The 19908-nt window shown below is 37.2% G+C and overlaps 1 protein-coding gene across 1 annotated transcript; it reads right to left on the bottom strand.

Moving 5' to 3' along the window:
* Nucleotides 1–542: 542 nt before the first annotated feature.
* On the bottom strand, nt 543–10289 carry LOC147860048 (uncharacterized). Its single transcript, XM_087324769.1, has 12 exons — nt 10150–10289; nt 8341–8639; nt 8183–8251; nt 8017–8094; nt 7429–7932; nt 7120–7335; nt 6810–6971; nt 6374–6733; nt 2612–6128; nt 2392–2495; nt 2118–2315; nt 543–1072 (listed from the first exon to the last, which is right to left on the bottom strand). The coding sequence occupies exons 2-12, from the start codon at nt 8584–8586 to the stop codon at nt 905–907; spliced, it is 5622 nt and encodes a 1873-aa protein (XP_087180895.1). The 5' UTR covers nt 8587–8639; nt 10150–10289; the 3' UTR covers nt 543–904.
* Nucleotides 10290–19908: the final 9619 nt, after the last annotated feature.

The raw sequence follows: 19908 nt of genomic DNA, 5'->3' as shown, positions 1-19908 counted from the left end.
ATGCTTTAAGCTAGTGGCTAACAAGATTGACTAGTCTAGTTGTTTGTGAGCCATGGACTGCTATAACCAACTGGTACCCAACATTATTCATACGTGTTTGCCACATTTAACTTTCTTATGATAAAAATGCCATAGTTTTGAACTCTAAATTGCAAACAGCCCCAATGATTAGAGAAAACAATAATGATGTACAATCATGGAATATTAAGGGTTTGCTCTGTAAGGGGCTGGACTCATCACCCCTCAATTGTGTAAAATAACAATCAACCCTATACCAAGAGAAAAAACACATGTTGTATAAAGCATAGATGTTAATGGGTGGACGTCTTTCCATGCTCTAGCCATAGGCCAAGAGTTTTGTACTTAGTACTTACCACGCCTTCAAACACCCGACTAAGATAAGAAAAATGAAACAAAGAAGTATTAAGCATCAAGCATGAGTGTTAGTTCTGACATGATCCAAATGGTTGTCACTCTGTTTCGTAGGTCACCTACTTCATAAAGCTTTTCCATTAAAAAGAGCCCTATCTCAATAATTCAAGAAAGTCAGAAACAAAGATATATATTACAATTGCATTTTTTTAAGTTTATCCTCTGAACAAAAAGTGTTTTTTCTCTTATAAGACCAGTGTTGCATCAAGCTTGATGCTTTACATTTGGACTAATGGAGCCCTTTGATAGGGCAGCCACAAAGATTACAATGATGATTGAATGTATATGTATATATATAAACAATTGCATCCCGAAATATAGATCAAGAAGCAAAAACTGCTCTAAAAAAATGAATGAATAAGCAAAATGATCCACAAATTTCCAGGTTACCTATGGAAAGGAACATTTGGTATGGCAAATACAATTAATTGCAATTGCTCTTTAGCAACCAGGACAATGATGTGGACTCTTGTCAGAAACCAATTCTTGATGGCAGTCGGATGTCATATGGTTGATAAAAACTCATTCCAGAGTTATTAGGTTTTGCCATCCAAAATTGATTCTCGGGAAAATCAATATCAGACACCCTTCCTGCCCAGTATTCAACGCACTGGTGGCGCCAATCTAGCAACTCTACAGCCTGCATTACATATATATTATGTGTGATAATCAACCTCTCAAAAATTATGAAAAATACTATATCTTGAAATTGTGCATTATAATACAAACACAGCCCTTCATACAAGCCTTAAGGATGCGCACAATGTGCATGCATCCTGTGGTACTTTAATGTCTCTTATTGTAATACAAACTGCTTTCATCCAAGATGTAGGATATGATGAGACGATGACAGTAATGATGATGTTTTATGGTCTTCTAGACACTAGTAACATGATCCAGACCCAACAAAGCAGTACAGAGCGCGTGCGCGTGCGTGTGGGTGTGTGTGTGTGTGTGTGGAGAGAGAGAGAGAGAGAGAGAGAGAGAGAGAGAGAGAGAGAGAGAGAGAGAGAGAGAGAGAATGGTTCATTAGTTTCTCTGTTTTATCTATTGCTTGATGTTTATCATCTCTACCAGCTTGTTTATGGGATCAGTTCTTCCCTTTGCTTTCATTCCTCGATAAAGAGGGTAAAAATTCTCGCACAGGCATCTAGTAAAGTAGTGCATATAGAGGAGACTTGACATTCAGATGCATGGGTTTGTAAAACCTTGGATTACCAATAGCATATTGCCCTAACACATTAATATAGTATTTTTCCCTGATTCTCAAAACATGTACTATTAAGCAACATCCATGCTTGAAATTTGAGTTGTTATGCGAGTCCTTTCAGGTTTTTAACACATGAGGAAGAAGTCCATTGTTTTCCATATTGACAGTGATCTCATTACCTTGTATCTTTTAGCATAGTGCTACAATACAATGCCTTTGCAGAAAAAAGAGTGAGAATTTCTATACAGAGGCATTATTGTCCACCTCTTTCACTTACTCCAACACACCTCTATGTTAGCCCAGTAAAGATCCTTCTTGTACATATGTAACTTTTATATACACGCATAGCTCTTTGTACAGACCATTGAGCCATCACACTCTTGTGCATCATACAACCTTTGTTCATGTTTTGCAGTGATACAAATGTTTTCTTCCAAGAGAGACGGAGAGAGAGTGAATGCAGATAGATACTTACCGTAATGATGTGTGGTGATGTAAAACCATATAGTTCATATCCACTAACTTCGTCAGGTTCACGGAGAGGGGGCAAACCCACCTTACCAAGGCACTGATGCAACTGGGTGGCCATGTTTACCCTCTTTTGAACCAATTGCCAGCACTTATCAATATTAGGATGCACAAACACCTCACTGGGATAGTCACTCATGGAAACCTAAATGTACAAATACATTTATTAGCATGATATCCACAGAGAAAAATACAAATCAGTATAGGCTTTGCAGTATTACCTTGAAAAGGGGACCTGCCTGGCCCCAATCTATAACCTCAGATAAATAGAAGCATTGTTGAGAAGGATCTAAAACACTTGGAAATAGAACACGACTTTGAAAACCTGCTCAATCAGCCAAAACGCATCAAAGTAAAAGAAAAATTCATGATCATTCTCACAAATTTAAAGCCAGACATTCTTTTCATATTGAGCATGAATAAATTTTCATGAAATCTGACCTGCTGGAAAAATCGCATCCTTGTTGCACCAAGCCTTTCCCACCATGATTCTACCAACATTTAGAAGCTCAACTGAATAAGCACCTTGGGGCTGACCCAATAAGCAGTTAGTCTGTTGTGCATTGTCTGTAACTGCTGACGGAGATATAACAGCAGCCAAACCCAAGTCATGTTCAACCTGAGTTAAGAGATGGTTTGTATCACCGACATGTGAACTTGTCTGAGTGAAGAGATGGCTTGTATCACCAACATGTGAGCTTGTCTGAGTTAAGAGATGCCCTGTATCATCCACTTGTGAAGTTTGCTGAGTTAATGTGATACCCAATTGTGACCTTTGCTTAGTTAAGAATTGCCCTGTATTGCCCAGTTGTGAATTTGATTCAGTTAAGAGATGGCTTGTTTCACTGGCATGTGAGCTTATCTTACTTAAGAGATGCACTGTATCACCCACTTGTGAAGTTTGCTGCGTTGATGTAATACCCAGTTGTAACTTTTTCTTATTTAAGAATTGCCCTGTATTGCCTGCTTGTGAATTCTGATGAGTTAAAATATGGCTAGTATCACCAGCATGTGAACTTGTCTGAGTTAAGACATGCCCTGTATCACCCACTTGTGAAGTTTTCTGTGTTAATGTAATACCCAGTTGTGGACTTTGCTTGGTTAAGAATTGCCCTGCATTCCCCACTTGTGAATTCTGCTGAGTTAAAAGATGGCTTGTATCGTTGGCACGTGAACATGTCTGAGTTAAGAGATGGTTTGTATCACCAGCACGTGAGCTTGTCTGAGTTAAGAGATGGCTTGTATCGCCAGCACGTGAGCTTGTCTGAGTTAAGAGATGGCTTGTATCACAGGCACGTGAGCTTGTCTGAGTTAAGAGATGCCCTGTATCATCCATTTGTGAAGTTCGCTGAGTTAATGTATTACCCAGTTGTGACTTTTTCTTAGTTAAGGATTGCCCTGTATTGCCCACTTGTAAATTCTGCTGAGTTAAGAGATGGCTTGCATCACCACCATGTGAACTTGTCTGAGTTAAGACATGCCCTGTATCACCCACTAGTGAATTTTGCTGAGTTAATGTAATGGGTAATTGTGGATTTTTCTTGGTCAAAAACTGCCCTGCATTACCCACTTGTGAATTCTGCTGAGTCAAGAGATGACTTGCATCAGTGGCATGTAGACTTGTCTGAGTTAAGAGATGCCCTGTATTACTCAATGGCAAAGTTTCCTGAGTCAAGAGTTGACCTGTATTACTCAGTTGTGAGCTTTTCTGAGTCAATAGTTGCCCTGTATTATTCAGCTGTGAGTTTTTCTGAATAAAGAGATGCCCTGCATTACCAACTTGTGAATTATGCCGAGTTAAAAGATTCCCTGCATTACTTACTTGTGGATTTCCCTGTGTTAAGAGATGTCCAGTATTACCCATTTGTGAATTTTGCCAATTCAAGAGTGCGTTACCCACATGAGAATTTTGTCGAGCTAAGAGATGCCCTGTACTACCCACTTGTAAATTTTGCTGAATTATGTTACCCACTTCTAAATCCCTCTGAGTTAAGATATGCCTTATATCACCCACTTCCGATTTTTTCTGAGTTAAGAGATCCCCTGCATTACCCACCTGTGAATTTTGTTCAGTTAAGAGTGTATTACCTACCTGTGAATTTTGTGGAGTTAAGAGATGCACTGTATCACCAACTTGCAAGTTATGCTGACTTAAGAGTGTACTATCCCCTTGCGAGTTTTGCTGAGTTAAGAGACTTCCTGCATTACCCATTTGTGAATTTCGCTTACTTAAGAGTGCATTACCCACTTGTGAATTTCTTTGAGTTAATAGATGACCTGTATCAGCCACTTGTGATTTTTTCTGAGTTAAAATATGCCCTTTGTTACCCATTTGTAAATTTTGCTGATTGAAGATTGTCTTAACCCCTTCTGAATTTTGCTGAGTTAAAAGTGCATCAGCGACCTGGGAATTTTGTTGAGTTATTAGTGTATTCCCCATTTGTGAATTTTTCTGAGTTAAGGCATGCCTTGTATTACCCACTTGAGAAATTCCCTGAGTCAAGCGATGCCTTGCATTACCCTGTTGTGAGTTCCCCTGATCAGAATTCTGGGGAGCCTTGTGTTGCAACCATCCATTATTCAATTCTGTACGAATTGAAGTATTAGCTCCAAAGTCTGTCTGAAAGTTTTTGAAATCTCCTTGCAAAGATGAATGCTTGAGTTTCACGGTAAAATCAGCCTGCTCTGTTGAGTTAATGATTTTAGACTCATTCATTTGCCCTGTTCCATCCAATTGTATACCCATTGGAGCATTACTGTTCCAAGAAATTCCAGTGCTTTGATTCTCAGTTTCCAATGGTAATACATGTCCCGATTTCAAGTCTATTGCATTAGAATCCTCACCAACTACAAGTTTTAGGTAAGAGTTGGTAAAGATAGAATGCCCATCAGGAAAATCTTCATCATCACTAAGCACAATCATCTCTACACGTTTTGCCTCCTCTGACACATTTCCACTCCAAGGATGGCTATTGTTCGGCATGGAAAGTGCAGAAGCCATGGACAATCCTGTTGTAGAATCACCTTGAATAGAAAGGGAACTTAATATTCCACAGTTCTCATCATGTTTCTCAGAAGTTTGAGCCTGGCTTTCTACTCCAATCTGAAAAAAGGCCTTTAATTCATCCAATCCCATGCTCCATATAGTTCCCCCAGATATAGGGAAAGATTGTTCTGTTTCATCTACATCTGTTGAAACTGAGGATACTTCACATGGGATAGTAACATGATGACAGAACTCAGTTGGTTCTGTAGAACTTGATGATACTCCTGCAGTAGCAGAACTGTTACTACCAAGCTCAGTAACCTCTGTAGGGCAAGATGTTACATTTGATGTTTCGTGACTGCATGATATACTTGAGTGAAGACAAATTTCCATCGCTGTCCCAGATGCGGGTTCCACCTTTTGCATTTCATCAATAGTTAATGAAACTGAGGATACTTCAAAAGGGATAGCATTGTTATGACTGAGTTCAATCGCTTCTACCGAGCTAGATGCTGCTTTTGCGGTAATAGTACTCTCACTACTGAGGTCAGTAGGTTCTATTTCTATAGGGTTAGATATTGGTTTTGAGTTTCCAAGTTTCGATGATATAGTTAGCCGAGGACAAGCTTCCATTGATGCTTCCAGCTTAGAAATGTTTGCAAGTATCTTTTCATAAGTATTAACTGCACGAGCTTTTTCTTCTAAGGCTATCACAAGACTGTCCAACTCAGATAAGGTATGCCGATATAGAGCATATTTTTTGGTGCTATCACATTTACATAGGTCGCGCATATGTTCCAAGCATGTGTATATTTCATTAACACATTCACAACCGATCGCAGACAGATGCAAGTCATATTGGCATACTGAACACTCTCTTTCATGAACAGCATCAAAATCATTCTGCATCTTCTTGACATGAACAGAATTTGCAACTCCAGCTCGTCGTTTACGCTCCACGTCCACTCGGTCCTAGAGATGCAGAAGTGTACTGATAAGCTGAGCCGCAAAAGAAGAAATTGAGCTAAATATCTCTAACTTGTTTAGGATGTACCAGAATACCCCTCAATAGTGAATTTGTTTTTAGCACATGCAGATATTCAGATAAGTTTAAAAAAGCTAGGGGTATTCTGGTTAAAAACTCAGCAAGTTAGAGATATTTGACATTTTCTGCTAAAAAGTAGCATAACAAAATTTTCATTAGCTCAAGATTATACCTTCAAAACCTTTATCAGAACTCTATGTTGAGAAAATGATCCTTGCCATGCAGTATCAACTTCTGCTTCACAAACATGCTGTGAGGATATTCCTAGATGCTTCTTCACAGCACCCAATAAAAGCTTATCATGGGAGACAGAGGTTTTGCGTTTCTGCTTTTTGTATAACTCTATAGCCGTCTGGCCATGAGGCAACCAATCCATTGGTGCAACATTCACAGCTTCTGCACAATTAAATCCAGAGTTGAATCCAGAATGGTAAGCCCTTGGAAACGTTACAACAAACTCTCCTGGCCTTTGCACAACCCTATATATAGGAACTCCAGCTTCTTTTAATATAGCTGGGGATAATTGAGTTACCTAATAAGAGAAAAACGTGTTAGCTTAACAATCAAGAGTAAACCAAACACTTGCCTCAGACAAAGCAGAAACTAACCAGTTTATGAAGCAAATCAGGCTGCTCCTCAAATAAACTAGGCAAATGTTTCTTCATTGTCTCCTCCAATTTTGATGCAGCATTCCCAGGCACACCATACCACACTTTTGGGGAGCCAAAATGCAGATAATTCAAGGAGTAAAGATGGTGATCTTCCACATGCTGCAAAAAGGTTAAACATTTAAAAGTTAGCACAATAAATGTTTCATTTCAAGCCAAATTTCTTATAGCTCAAACTCCCCAATTTTACTCCATTCAACCTGAATGAGATTATTCGGACTGGAGAACTAAAAAAGTATTACAATCTCACCCAACAAAAGGATGAAAAGCACATCCCCACATACAACCATGGCTCCAGTACACCAGAAATATGCCCTTCCTCAAAAGCCAAGGCAGACCCTGGAAGACGTGCAATATTGTTCAAATTCCATCCCGAACTCTCATAAAAACCTGGTTCTACCCCTGGTTTTGACTTTGGAAAACCACTTCCAAATATTCCTGTCTCGATATCAGCGCCATATAGTACCTACCAAAACACATGTCGAAATGCAAAAGACACTATTATGCACATCATTATTTGTTATTTATATGCATTTGAGTCCAGTATAATCATATATACCTCCAGCTGCTCAGTTGCATGCTGCACTATTCGCCAATACTCCCCTTCTATGGACTCAACTGAAAGCTCATTTTTCGATGATACATCATTCTGGTCTTTTAATCCAAAATACTCTTGTTTAAACTGGTCCGCATATTTTTTAAATCCTTCTAAAGTGAATGTTGGTCCAGGCTCAAATCCGAACTTATCTTCTTCATCAGATGAGTCCATATGAGAACTTTTACAGCTTTCACTAAAATACAATGACCTTCGACCAGTTCTACCATCACGTTGCATTCTTCTACCTCGCCTCTTCTTCTTCTTTTCTTTTTTCCCTCCTGACTCCCTAACTTGCAATTTATCCAATTTTTGCACCCTCGTATAGAACTTTGTGGTTTCTCTACTTTCATCATCCTTCAATGGACAAGGAGGACGCCAAGATTGTGGGGGTACAATGCGACATATGCCATATTGTTGTGCTTCAGCACTGATACTAGCGATATATTTTAAAGTATCTTCAAACTCCTATAAAAAAGAACTCTATTAGATACAGCATGCTAATAAGATACAAGCTAGTCAACAAAAATACAATTCCACAAGCACACTTACAGATTCAAGAGGGAAATAGACTGGCGCATCCTCAAGTGTAGGTCTACATCCTGCGTCAGGTTTCCATCTTGCAAGAACCTAGTTGCAAACTCTCAAAACTTTCAGATTCTTGTGGAACACTATCTACACTCGTGCATAATTTTGACTTCCTTAAGAACTATCATACCTTCTGGCAACCCTCGCACGATACACAACCCCTGATAACCCCAATAGGGAGAGATGAAGACCTAGAAATCTGCAAAAGACATTTTATATGATTGACCAATTAGATCAATGGACTTTCTAATAATATGTTTCTGGGCAGAGCTTTGAACATTGAAATACCTTTTCATATTCAAAATCGTCTTCTGAAGAAGAAGACTCACAATCATGATAGCTTATCCATGGTTTGTTCCTTAACATACGAACGATTTTCTTCTCCTCATCACTACCATATTCAACCTGTCTCTTTGAATGCCTTGGATTTGGTGTTAATGGAGTGTTGTCCAAGGTTGCAATATCTGAATCATCACGGACTCTCTTTAATGTGAGCATAATGCTGTCTGTGGAAGAAATCGCAGTCTTTCCCATACAAATTGGGATGCTTTTATTTGTAGAACATCATAACTCCATATACTTACTCTCTGCATCCAATAGGAAACATTTTAATAATTTTCCAAACTCCAAGGCTTCATAATTAGTTAAATTGGCATGGTTAATTTTCAAAGATGGAAGATTAGAGACCATCAAGAGAACTTCTTGCTACATCAACACTTAAATAATATAAACTAACAACATATGTTCTACTTGCTTCACTATTAAAGCATTTATTAAGAAGTTAATACACATTCAATTGTATCCATGTGCTAATATTTTCTATACATGACTAGTAAAAGGAAAATGCAGTTCTATCGATACTGATTAAGAAAAATTAGAGTCTTGAACTATCCCTAGAAGAGAATTGTGAAACCATCATCAGGTTGTTCCTGAACAAAGAGATCACAACATCTAACCAGTGGATACAACATGATAAAATTTTGTGAGTTTCTGAAAAGCATTATATAATGTAGTGAAAGGCATCTTTCCAAGGCATGAGCATAGCCATAATCCCTACCTTAAAACATAGCTGCAACACACAAATGTATGATTTAGGCAAAATTATATACATTTTGGAAAAGTATTATGAAATGTTTCGGCTTAACGCACAGGCATCCGTCCAATGCATAAATAAAGACATCTTTCCTGCGTTAGAACCTATGTCTCTATGCTATGTTCTCAAGATTTCATCAATATCATCTGTATAGAGCTAAATTAAATCCATATAAATAGTGACATTGTTAAACATTCCAATGACTTTTACCAGCAAGTTAGACACACACCTACATGAATTAATAACAGTTTGCACTACCAAGCAACAGATTTCATAAATCTTCGTGAAAGAACACATCACATTTGTCTCTAGACAAAATACAAAATAAAACATTGCAATGGGCATCAAAACAATGAACAAATGCAGGAGATCATAGGTAAACAGGCATGAAATAACTACATAAATAAGCTAAATGACCAATCTACACGAAGCATAATGATTAAATTTCCCACAATCTTCCGTCAACAAGTTACCCACTTACACACGCATTCTGAATTAAAAAAGGTTTGCATAACCGAACAATAGATTTCATTCCCACCCCTTTTAAAGAGCTTGATCTAAACATGATACAAAATACTTGCAATATTAACCAACAGTTATTATGCACGTGCTCTTGAGGGAACACATCGTATTTTCTCTAAGCAGAACATGAAGCCATCTCAAGGGAGCCCAAAACAATTAAGAGACATTTAAGGAATCCTAAAAAAGATAGACATGGAACAACAACAAAAAGGAACAAACAAAAGAAGAAACCCACTAACCCTAAGTGGGTTACTTTGGGGTTGTAGCTCTTAATGCTCAAATGTTAGGCCAGGGCACTTTCGCTAACTCTAACTGGCTAACCCTAATTATGATCTTAACCTTAATTATTACCCTAACTGTAAGCCTGGTCCTAATTCCAACCCTAACCCCATCCCTACCTAGACCTAGCACTAACCCTAACCCTAATCCAACCCTAACCTGAAGGGAATAAAGGAAATATGGTTGTAATTATGCACACATACCTGTGATTTGCGATCAAAGGAAGAGTAGATCCAATACGCCTTTGGAGAAGACGAAGAAGGAGAAGGAGAAGGAGAATGTCAGTCCTGATAAATTGAAATAAACAAATAAAAAGTGCCCAATAACAAAACAGAAAAGAAAAACAGAGTACTATGTCAAAAAAAACCCAAATATTAGAAATTTATAAGATATATATATATATATATATATATGTATATCAATATATGTATGTATGTATATCAATATATGTATGTATGTATGTATGTATGATTGTATGTGTGTGTATGTATGTATGTATGTATGTATGTATGTATGTATGTATGATTGTATGTGTATGTATGTATGTATGTGTATGTATTATAAAATAAAATAAGGTCACCCTTTCACTTCATCTTTTTACCCCCCCCCCCCCCCCCCCCCCCCTGTTTTTGTTCTGATTACACACTAGAGAGAGAGAGAGAGAGAGAGATAGATTGGCCCACGAGACAAATGGTTTACAACAAAAATGGGGAATTTACCATTCATCGAAAGAAAAAATAAAAACAAAATAAAATAAAATAGAGCTTAAGCTAAATAAATGGTTCTAGTAAAAAAACATGTTCTATAAGGAAATGGCTTTATACTAGGCCTAGTTTCATTTCCATCCAAGTCTCTCAAAAAGAAATAGGAGGTCAAAGGGTTTCGATGTGGATGTGGATTGTGGTCCCAATGTAAGAGGTACCCCAATCATAGTTTCTAGGCAGCGTAGCTCACGTTCATTTATCTTCTTAATCATTTCTACTCCACATCGAGTTGCTTTGAAGCCCAACATCCGAGGGTGTTTGGTTGTTCTTTGCATTTTCGCTTCTTCAGGAGAGAGGCCGAGAGATTATATTATCGTCTTTGGAGGTCAAAGATGACCTATGACACCAAATTTGGCCCATGAGATAATTGCGTGCAATAATGGGATGTGTACCCAAATCATCGAAAATAAAAATGAGAGAGAGAGAGAGAGAGAGAGAGAGAGAGGTTGATCATTTTAGATGGGCAAAGAATGTGAGGCCACGCAACAGGTAGGCATGCCTTGCTTGTGTCTCTATCAGAGGGGCCACCTCTCCTCATCGAATGACATTAGCCCTTACTACATACACGCCCCCCCCCCCCCCCCCTTGTCTCTGACTATCATAATATTGTCGATGATCTTACTTGTCCAACGTGGCCACCATTTCGACCCTCTAATCCCGCCATGTTATTTCAGAGACTTCTCCTCCCAAATGTTTAATGGTTGAATGCTCTTCTTTTGTCATCCCACGATTCCGTGGTTCAGGTTAGAGTAGAGTGTCCACATGGGGCATCCAACGTGTTGTAGACAGTTTTCCTCCTCCCATGTAGGTGGGTTCATTACGACTCTCATAACTGACATGAAATACCCACGTTTTTCCATCTTGTCTTCTTAGCTTACATTTTGGCTCTATGCTAACTCAAATACTCTCTTTTTTATCCAAAGAGAATGGCCAAGCTAGGCAATTGTCTAAGGCTCAATGTATCATGGATCAATTTGGGCATCAAGATGTGACAATCGAAAGCTCCTATGTCCTCACTGCATTCATATTGAAAATTTCCTTTATTGACAAAGTTAGCCAATAGCCCCTTGCTCTTCCATTTTGCTTGAAGAAGCAACAAAAATATTTCATGGGTAGGTTTTCCTCTACATCGCAAGCAAAATCATGGGCAATGCCTTCCTACTAATGTGAACAACTATTATCTAATACCTATTTGTGATTCATCCACATTAAGTTGCATTTTTAATGTAGATGTTATTTTTGTTGAAAACATTAATCATGTGAGATGATGATCTAATGCCATGTGGGTCTTGGGTCCATCTTGTCATCATATGTGAAACCCTTGAACTCTCCCATGGTTTTTCAATATTTGAAGCTCCTCTTTATTTGTTGTTGCTCCCATGGTTATAGAAGTTAGGCAAGAAATTTGGTCTTTTTCTTTTACCCTAAATTTATTGACTTTTCTGTAATCACATAGATTAGCCGATAGAATGTCATCTATTCGTGGGAGCAATTTGTGGTAGTGGATTAGTGTGATCATGATGTGGATCTATTCAAGATGCAAAAAATAGATGTTCAGTAGGAGATGACGTAACGTGGTAATCAACTTTGAGTTTGTACCACGATAGAAGTGAGATGAAATGTCTCCTTATGTTTTCTCGATGTTCAGTTTTCAAGTAATATACTAAGGTGAATCTTTAAAAAAAAAACTTTGAGCTCTAATCCATTCGATTGAATGAAATAATAAAGGGATGCCCAACCTATTTTATTAAAAATATAAGGATATTTTCATTATGATTTACTATTAATACTTCTATTATTGACCAATCCTCAACAAACAAGAGACAAAGAGCATCACACTGTGTTTGCACGTAATAACATATTGTTTATAAGGTAATTGTGTTCACACCATGGATATTGATAAACACGAATTCTTTAAAACGTTATTGGGGTGCAAAAGGCGTCTTTCTAGAACCATCATATTTCACACACCATTATGAGATGATAGAGCCTCTTTTTCTTTATATCCCGTCCTTTATTTATGCATATTCCCCCACAAACCAATAAAAAGAAAAGGCGTGACATTCGACTACGGATAACCCAAAAAACCTATGGTAGAACTAGTTTTCTTACACTCGACTCAGTTAATGTGGATTGTTTTTTTTATTGGACAAATATATCGTTTATATCCTCCCTTTTTATATACAATGAGCTCAATCCAAGTGGTCCAATGGTATGGAAAGATGTTCTCCTAAAATCGATGAAGGGCTAATTTGTTTTATACAAAACCACAATGTATATATGGTATAACCCATTCTTTAGACAACACATAGAAATTTCCATTGTGTTTGAAAGACAAACCCAACTACGGAGAAATTCAGGTTTCAACAAACCAACAAGAAAGCTAAAGAAAAACGCTTGACATTAACTTTGATCTGGGTGGAAAATAACTCATGTACCTCGTTTCTCTATATGGTTCCTTTCTAGCTTAAGATACTTTTGAATATTGCCATATATTTTAGGGATGTTGTCTATCAAATTTTGAGTTTGAAATATAAAATATTTGGATAATGAAATACAAAAGAATTGTTGCACAACTACATGTGACATTTTCCATGAAGTTTTCTAGGGGTTTGAAAGAAAAAAACACATGCAAGTTTTCTTTACGAGTATTAGTCAATGGCTATTGATCTACTTTTGAAATACAACTAAAGTTGAATGAGAATCTAATGCATGAAGAGCACACTTTTATATGAGAATTTTATTATTGCTTTCAATCAAGTTTAAAGAGAAAACCACAAAATACTGTTTCAAAGGCAAACAATCGTGGACTCCTTTTACATGCAAGATGAATAATAAAAAACATGTTCAATCTTCCTCATAAAGGCTAATCCATTTTACATTCCATTGTTTGGGATTGTACTTAACACGATTTGAGTGGCCTAGCTTCATGCTCAACAATTGTTATGGAAAATAGATAGTGTTTGCTTGAATCAAAATGAAATGAAAATAATCTTTTCGGTGTAACATGAGGAATATATTCTCTCTTACAAACTACAAGCTTCCTTAAATTACAAATTTTCAAATGAACTCGGATGTTACAATGTCTAGAGTGCAATTGTGGCCACAATGGTTTACATGGGAAGCAAAGTATGTTATCACTTGCTCAACCTCCTCGAGATTCTAAAGTTTCCATTTGGATATGTCATCATTTACTTGTACATTGGGATATCTATATTTTGCTTGCATAAACATTAAAAACAAAATATAGCCCCTTTTTTATTCAAGCATAATCATAGTTGTCATTCATACATGGACACACGGATGATAAAGTCAATAAATGTATAATTAGTCACTGTAATGGCAGGCTCATCAACCGACACTGGCAAAGTTGGCATATGTAACTACTCGTTATCTTTTGTATTATTTCACCCCAAATATGTAAAGAGAGTTACCATTTTGTGGTTGCAATCGAAGCCCCTCATCAAGAGGAAAATAAGTTAGTTGTGTTTCAACATTTTACATGTGTTTTCCCTCTTCCATTCTCCTCCGCCAAGTTAAAGAAATATATAAATATCTTTGTATCTATATGCATGTGTTGTTTTATGTATGCCCTATGATAAGAAAGACTATTTTCTTTCTCAAAAAAGCATTAGAACATAGATTTTTATTACCGAAAATCACACTAAGGATGCATTTCTGGAGAACATATATTCAAGAACATGCTCCAATCTTCCTTTCTCATATTATATATGGTGTGATATCATAATGAAAAATACATAGCCTACCTAGAATTGTTCCTTGTTTGACCTATATTTTTTTCATGTTATAAAGTATCAAGTATTGCTTACGAAGAAGGTTCCTCGGTTTGTCGAATAAATGTGCTTTCCTAAACACAACCATGGTCCAATCACATAGGGGGATTTTGCCCTTTAAAAAAATTTATGAAATGCTTCATTTGTAAATTGAACATTCATTTACATTAGCGTGAAGATTAGTAAATTCCAAATTCATAAAGTGAACATAACTTTAACCAATCCACTACTCATTATGTTCCCATTATTAGAGAAATATAATACAAATACATGAATTTGAAAACATTGCACATAAATTATATGTATCATTACATTGTCGTGATCATGATGACATCACGTATGTAAGAGGGGTTCTTAATAACAATCGTTGTATGCATTTGGAATTTGTTGGTGCATACACAACGCTCATACTATCATGGACAATATGTAAGTTTTTTTTTTCCCAAAAAAAACAACTCCTTCCATATCAATTTTTACGTATGAGATTAATATATACAAATCCCTGTAGGGATGTGATAGGTCCATCTTATGTGGATGCCCACTGACTCAATAAAGGGGGAGGACGACCATTGTTGGATCAAGGCTAGTCGTCGTCTTTCAACTCCATCGGAGTCGCCCTTGAGGCTATCATATTGGCTCTTTAGAGTGGCTACAACTTCACTCCATATCTCTTGCATTAACACTATTGGTTGCGCGGTTTGGTTAAAGAAGACTCGTCTACTAGGGATCGACAACGGCTTGGCTCAAGCCTAAACCGTTTGGCTTAGCCGGCTTTAAACGGCTTAACGGCTTGTCTTGGCTTGAGCCTCGCCAAACCAACTCAAGCCGTTTTAGCCGTTTATAAACTTTAGAGAGAGGGGGAGAGAGAGAAAGAGAGAGGGAGGGAGGGAGGTAGACAACATACTAAGGGGAAAGAGAGAGAGAGAGAGAGGGAGGGAGAACTACACAGACGAGGAGAGAGAGAGGGAGGGAGGGAGGGAGACAACAGATAAGAGGAGAGAGAGAGAGAGAGACAACAGATAAGGAGAGAGTCAGAAACCACAGACGTGAGAGAGAGAGTGGGAGGGAGAGCTTGTACAATGTATACTATATAGTATATAGTGGATCATCTGAGAGAGAGAGAGAGAAAGAGAGAGGGAGGGAGGTTTCCAAGCCATTTACCAAACCGGTTTAGCCGAAACCGGTTTGTGAACCGGTTCGGTTCGGTTCGTCTTAGGTTTGAGATCCCGTAAACGGTTTAGGCTTAGCCGGTTTGGCTTGGACCAAGCCAAACCGGCTAAGCCTAAACCGAACCGTTGTCGATCCCTACCGTCTACACCGTTATTTCCATAGAATCCAAAGAGTTATTGGGCCAAAAAATTGCAACACAACTTGAGATTTGGCATTAATAGGAGTTGAGTGGACATTGTCGATGGTGGAGAAAAAAACCTCTTGTGCTTTTATCACCAAAGTCATCCCCTCCTCTTGATGCTCGTATCTGTCAATTGGGGCTTGCCATGATAGCCAACATATATTTCCCCACTTGATTAAGCCTTGCACCTAGCGTAATTGCAATAAGCGACCAACCCCCTGCTATATTCGATGGAACTCTGGGCAGTCCCACAAAGTGTGTTAGATTGATACTATTAGATTTGGGCACGCTACACAATTAGGAAATCTAAGGTTCCCACACTGCCATGCACCAACCGGTAGTGACCTATGTATTAATGGCCATTGGAAAGTGGTGATTCGTCATGCGTGTTGTTGTTTCCAAATTTTCTACCAAAACTTGGTGATAATTGCGTGAGGAACATGATATGTGTGCCAGACCTTTGCAACAGCCGGCTCTCGGGCGGTTTGAGCAGCTAGAATATGGCGACCCAATCTAGTTGTGAATTGAAAGAAAGGGATGGGTTTGCTTTCTTGCCCCGCATAAGGATCATGCCATGTCCATTGCAAAGGGTCCCAACTAACCTTACGTAGCCATGTGTTTTCGTGAGTACATATGTGTCAATCTAGTTGTACTTTGATAGGATTAGGATCTACAATCCATTTATGCCCAGTATACGCTAGTACTCGAATTGCCTTATTTTGTGTTGGTGTCTCATTGTCTTGCAATTTAGAGCTTGCGATCTTGTCTGGTGTTTCCCTACCTCTTGGGATTAATGTAAGTTGCAAAGGGTTTCAATTTAAAGAAATGATACTATTCCTTATTACATGTGTTGAACCCTATTTCATGTTTCGGATGTATTCAAACAGGTGACCAAAATATATCCCTTTATTCTCACAATTATATTGAGAAACAACTTCTTGTGTTTCAATTGGGACCATGAAAGAAATGTCTCGATTAATTGAGCTTTATATATAAACAACAATGACAAATAACTAGATGAGGTCAACATAATTTGAATATGCCAAGAGATCCTTGAATCCCATATGCTACATAAGACCCACTCCATGTGGACGTAAATAAACTACAAACCTATACACTCTGAACAATGAGCAATAATAATTTAAGGTATCATGCATTCCAATATGCATGCATTTAATAATCTTGTACTAGGCATCCTTACCATATCCATAAACTAGGATACAATTGAGATTTCAAAATGAACAAAAACAGATTTAACATTGTTGTCATTGGTCAATATAAATGGTCTTGTTAATAGTTTTCAAATAAAAAATGATTGTAAGAATAGTAGTTTTAATATTATTGTTTGCGTAAAGAATAATTTTACAGTTTCCAATCAAATAACGATGGATGTTCCTTTTGTGATGAAAAGAACATTTCAATCTTAAAACTATTAATGAATGTCGATGCATAATAACCTATCACCACAATGTAAAAACATGGCGACTTTATATTAAGAAGTTATCATAATCTCACTATCACTCTAGGTAGTAAGCCAACCTTCTTTAGGACCATAAACAACTAACATGCATAATCTAAATCCAAGTTTACGAAGAGATTTTATAAGTATTAACACAACGTAAAACCTATTGCAAGAGACTCTAATCAACAACCTTAATGTTGCAAAATAAAAGCCCTACCAATATACTATTTTTGTTTATATACAAAAGCTAGAATCGAATATGTAAGCAATTATTCGTTGGGATATCTAGAGTTTCACATATGTTGTATAAGGACAATTATTTCATACATTGCATTAGCATGCACTATGTTTGTTATTCAAAATATTGGAGGATTAGGTCCAACCATAAGTTGATATGTAAGAACATTCTAAAGCTATAAATCTTTTTCAATCATGTGTGTAGACCTATATGCAATAGGAAATGTTATCGACTTCTAATATGATTCATCAACTTTTAAAAATGTGGATATTTTTTTATTACACTTTCATGATAAACTTGTTCTTGTAGAAAATGTTTTAGTGAATGTATTTTTGGCCAAAAAATAAGTCGGTTCAAGATGTCTCACAAATAGTAATGTATCTCATGTCTAAAGTACTAAAAATAATATCTCTCTCTGACCATTTGAATCCTATCGCTCGTAGTTTCCTCTTTTTATCGTAAATTTGGCTTTGATGATTGTATTTATGATTGAAAATTTTGCCATGACCCATGTGAAGTAAGCATCTTAGCAGAGAGTAAATCGCTAGGAGCTTTGAATTTGAATTCACCTCCTAAAAATTTAAGCGTGACACCTTGTTGTTTACTCTATGGTCGGATTTACAAGCTGAAAAACTTATCATGAACCTTGTTTACCCAAGAACATTTTAAACCATCTTTATACATTAACCAAGTTCATTAAAATCAAAATAAAGCTCTTATAATTTCTCCAAAAAAAGCAATACAATGAATTGAAGGGTATGGAAAATAAACAACTAAAGTCCTAGGAATAACTAGGCCAAACATTGATGAAGAGAATTTAGGCAAGTTTCGGTATGACCAACATGCAAACGACTTCATTACCTTTTGTTGATGTGGGTTCTGGCACCCTGGTAAAGCTTCTTGTTCAAAATTTGCACTCAAACCCTCACAACCTTCTCAAGAAGAATATTTAGAAACCTTAAACTCCAATGATCGGAAATTTGTCAAAGCATGAATCTCCAAAAAATGCCTATTTGACAATGAGCTCTCTTGCCCATTTTACAACACTTTGAAGCTCCTTGTTGGATAAAATAGTGGTGCCTCTTTTAGCGAACACTTTTTCTTTAGCATGCTTCTATGTTTATCTTAATTGTGGTAGCAAAACACTCATTGCCATATCCATATTTGCTTCAATGATTGGTTTTTTGCATTATAGGACGACACATATTCCCTTCATCTCCCCTAGCAAGGTTTGAACTTTGAACCATTGAACTTATCATTCAAGTAGACATTTCTCGCCACTCCGTTGTTAGCTCGACTTTTATTAAGATACACTTCAATCTACTTCTTTGTCCAAACCCTTAATCTATTATAAACTTGGACCTCTGTGTTTTTTCTCTTTTGCGCACGCCACTTTATGACACCGTACATGCATCCTTGTTTTAGGATTTTTTGAAACTTAGTTAATGGCCTCCATGCACTATATGCACTACGATCCTTTCATAAAATATGGGTAATCTTTTAAATATATTTTTCTTGATGCATTTCATAATTTGATAAAACCTCAAAAAATGAAGAGCAAGATACTGGGTTATCTTTTTGTAACACTAGACACAACCATTGTTTGACCGAAGGCAAAACTGGTATGATATGTTAGGGCCAAGCTTCATCGACAAGCAAAACTATTGCGAGATAACAAGACAAGAGGGTGCATAGAAGACCTATGACAAGAAAATGCGGTGTGGCCATCGATCGTAGGCCAGCTATGCTAAAACTTGAGGATCTCCTCATCCCAAAACTTTATCAAGTCCTTGACCTCACATCATCTTAATTTATTCATTTCTTCTCTCTAGAAGTTGTATCTCGCCACCCCATGTAACGAAGTTGAGGATTTTATCCTTAGTTTATTGTACTATAATCTTTTTAGAGTTATCCTGATTATTTGTAATTTTCTTATCTTAAATTACTTGTATTTGGGAAAGATTTTGATTTTATGTTAGGAATCTCTAGAACAAAAAATTGGATCACTGAGCACTGAATTGCACCCAAAATTGTGTAAATTTGTGGCAATCGTTTAGGTAATTCTATTGGTAACACGGAGAAAGTTACGAGTGAAGGAAGTTTATGAACGACATGAGTTGAAGCCACGAAACCGGAATTTGAGAAACTCGACACCCCAACAGTCAAGCAAGATTCACATTTTTGTGGAGTAAAGGGCAATGGTGGAAGAATATGTGAATTGCGGCAGAAATGAAATAGAATGAGAAATAACAATGGGCCTAGTTTGGTTTGGTTTCTTTGCCTTGAAATCGAACCGAACCATTCATATAAAACAAAAACCAAACCAAACCTTTTATGAACTCTCAAGCAATTA

This window comes from Azolla caroliniana, unplaced genomic scaffold, assembly GCF_043228905.1.
Source record: "Azolla caroliniana isolate FFs.n. ecotype wild unplaced genomic scaffold, voAzoCaro1.0.p SCAF_9, whole genome shotgun sequence".
In the NCBI taxonomy this organism is placed as follows: Eukaryota; Viridiplantae; Streptophyta; class Polypodiopsida; order Salviniales; family Salviniaceae; genus Azolla; species Azolla caroliniana.
The sequence above is the reverse complement of the archived record's forward strand: the minus strand, read 5'-3'. Positions and strand labels throughout refer to the sequence as shown.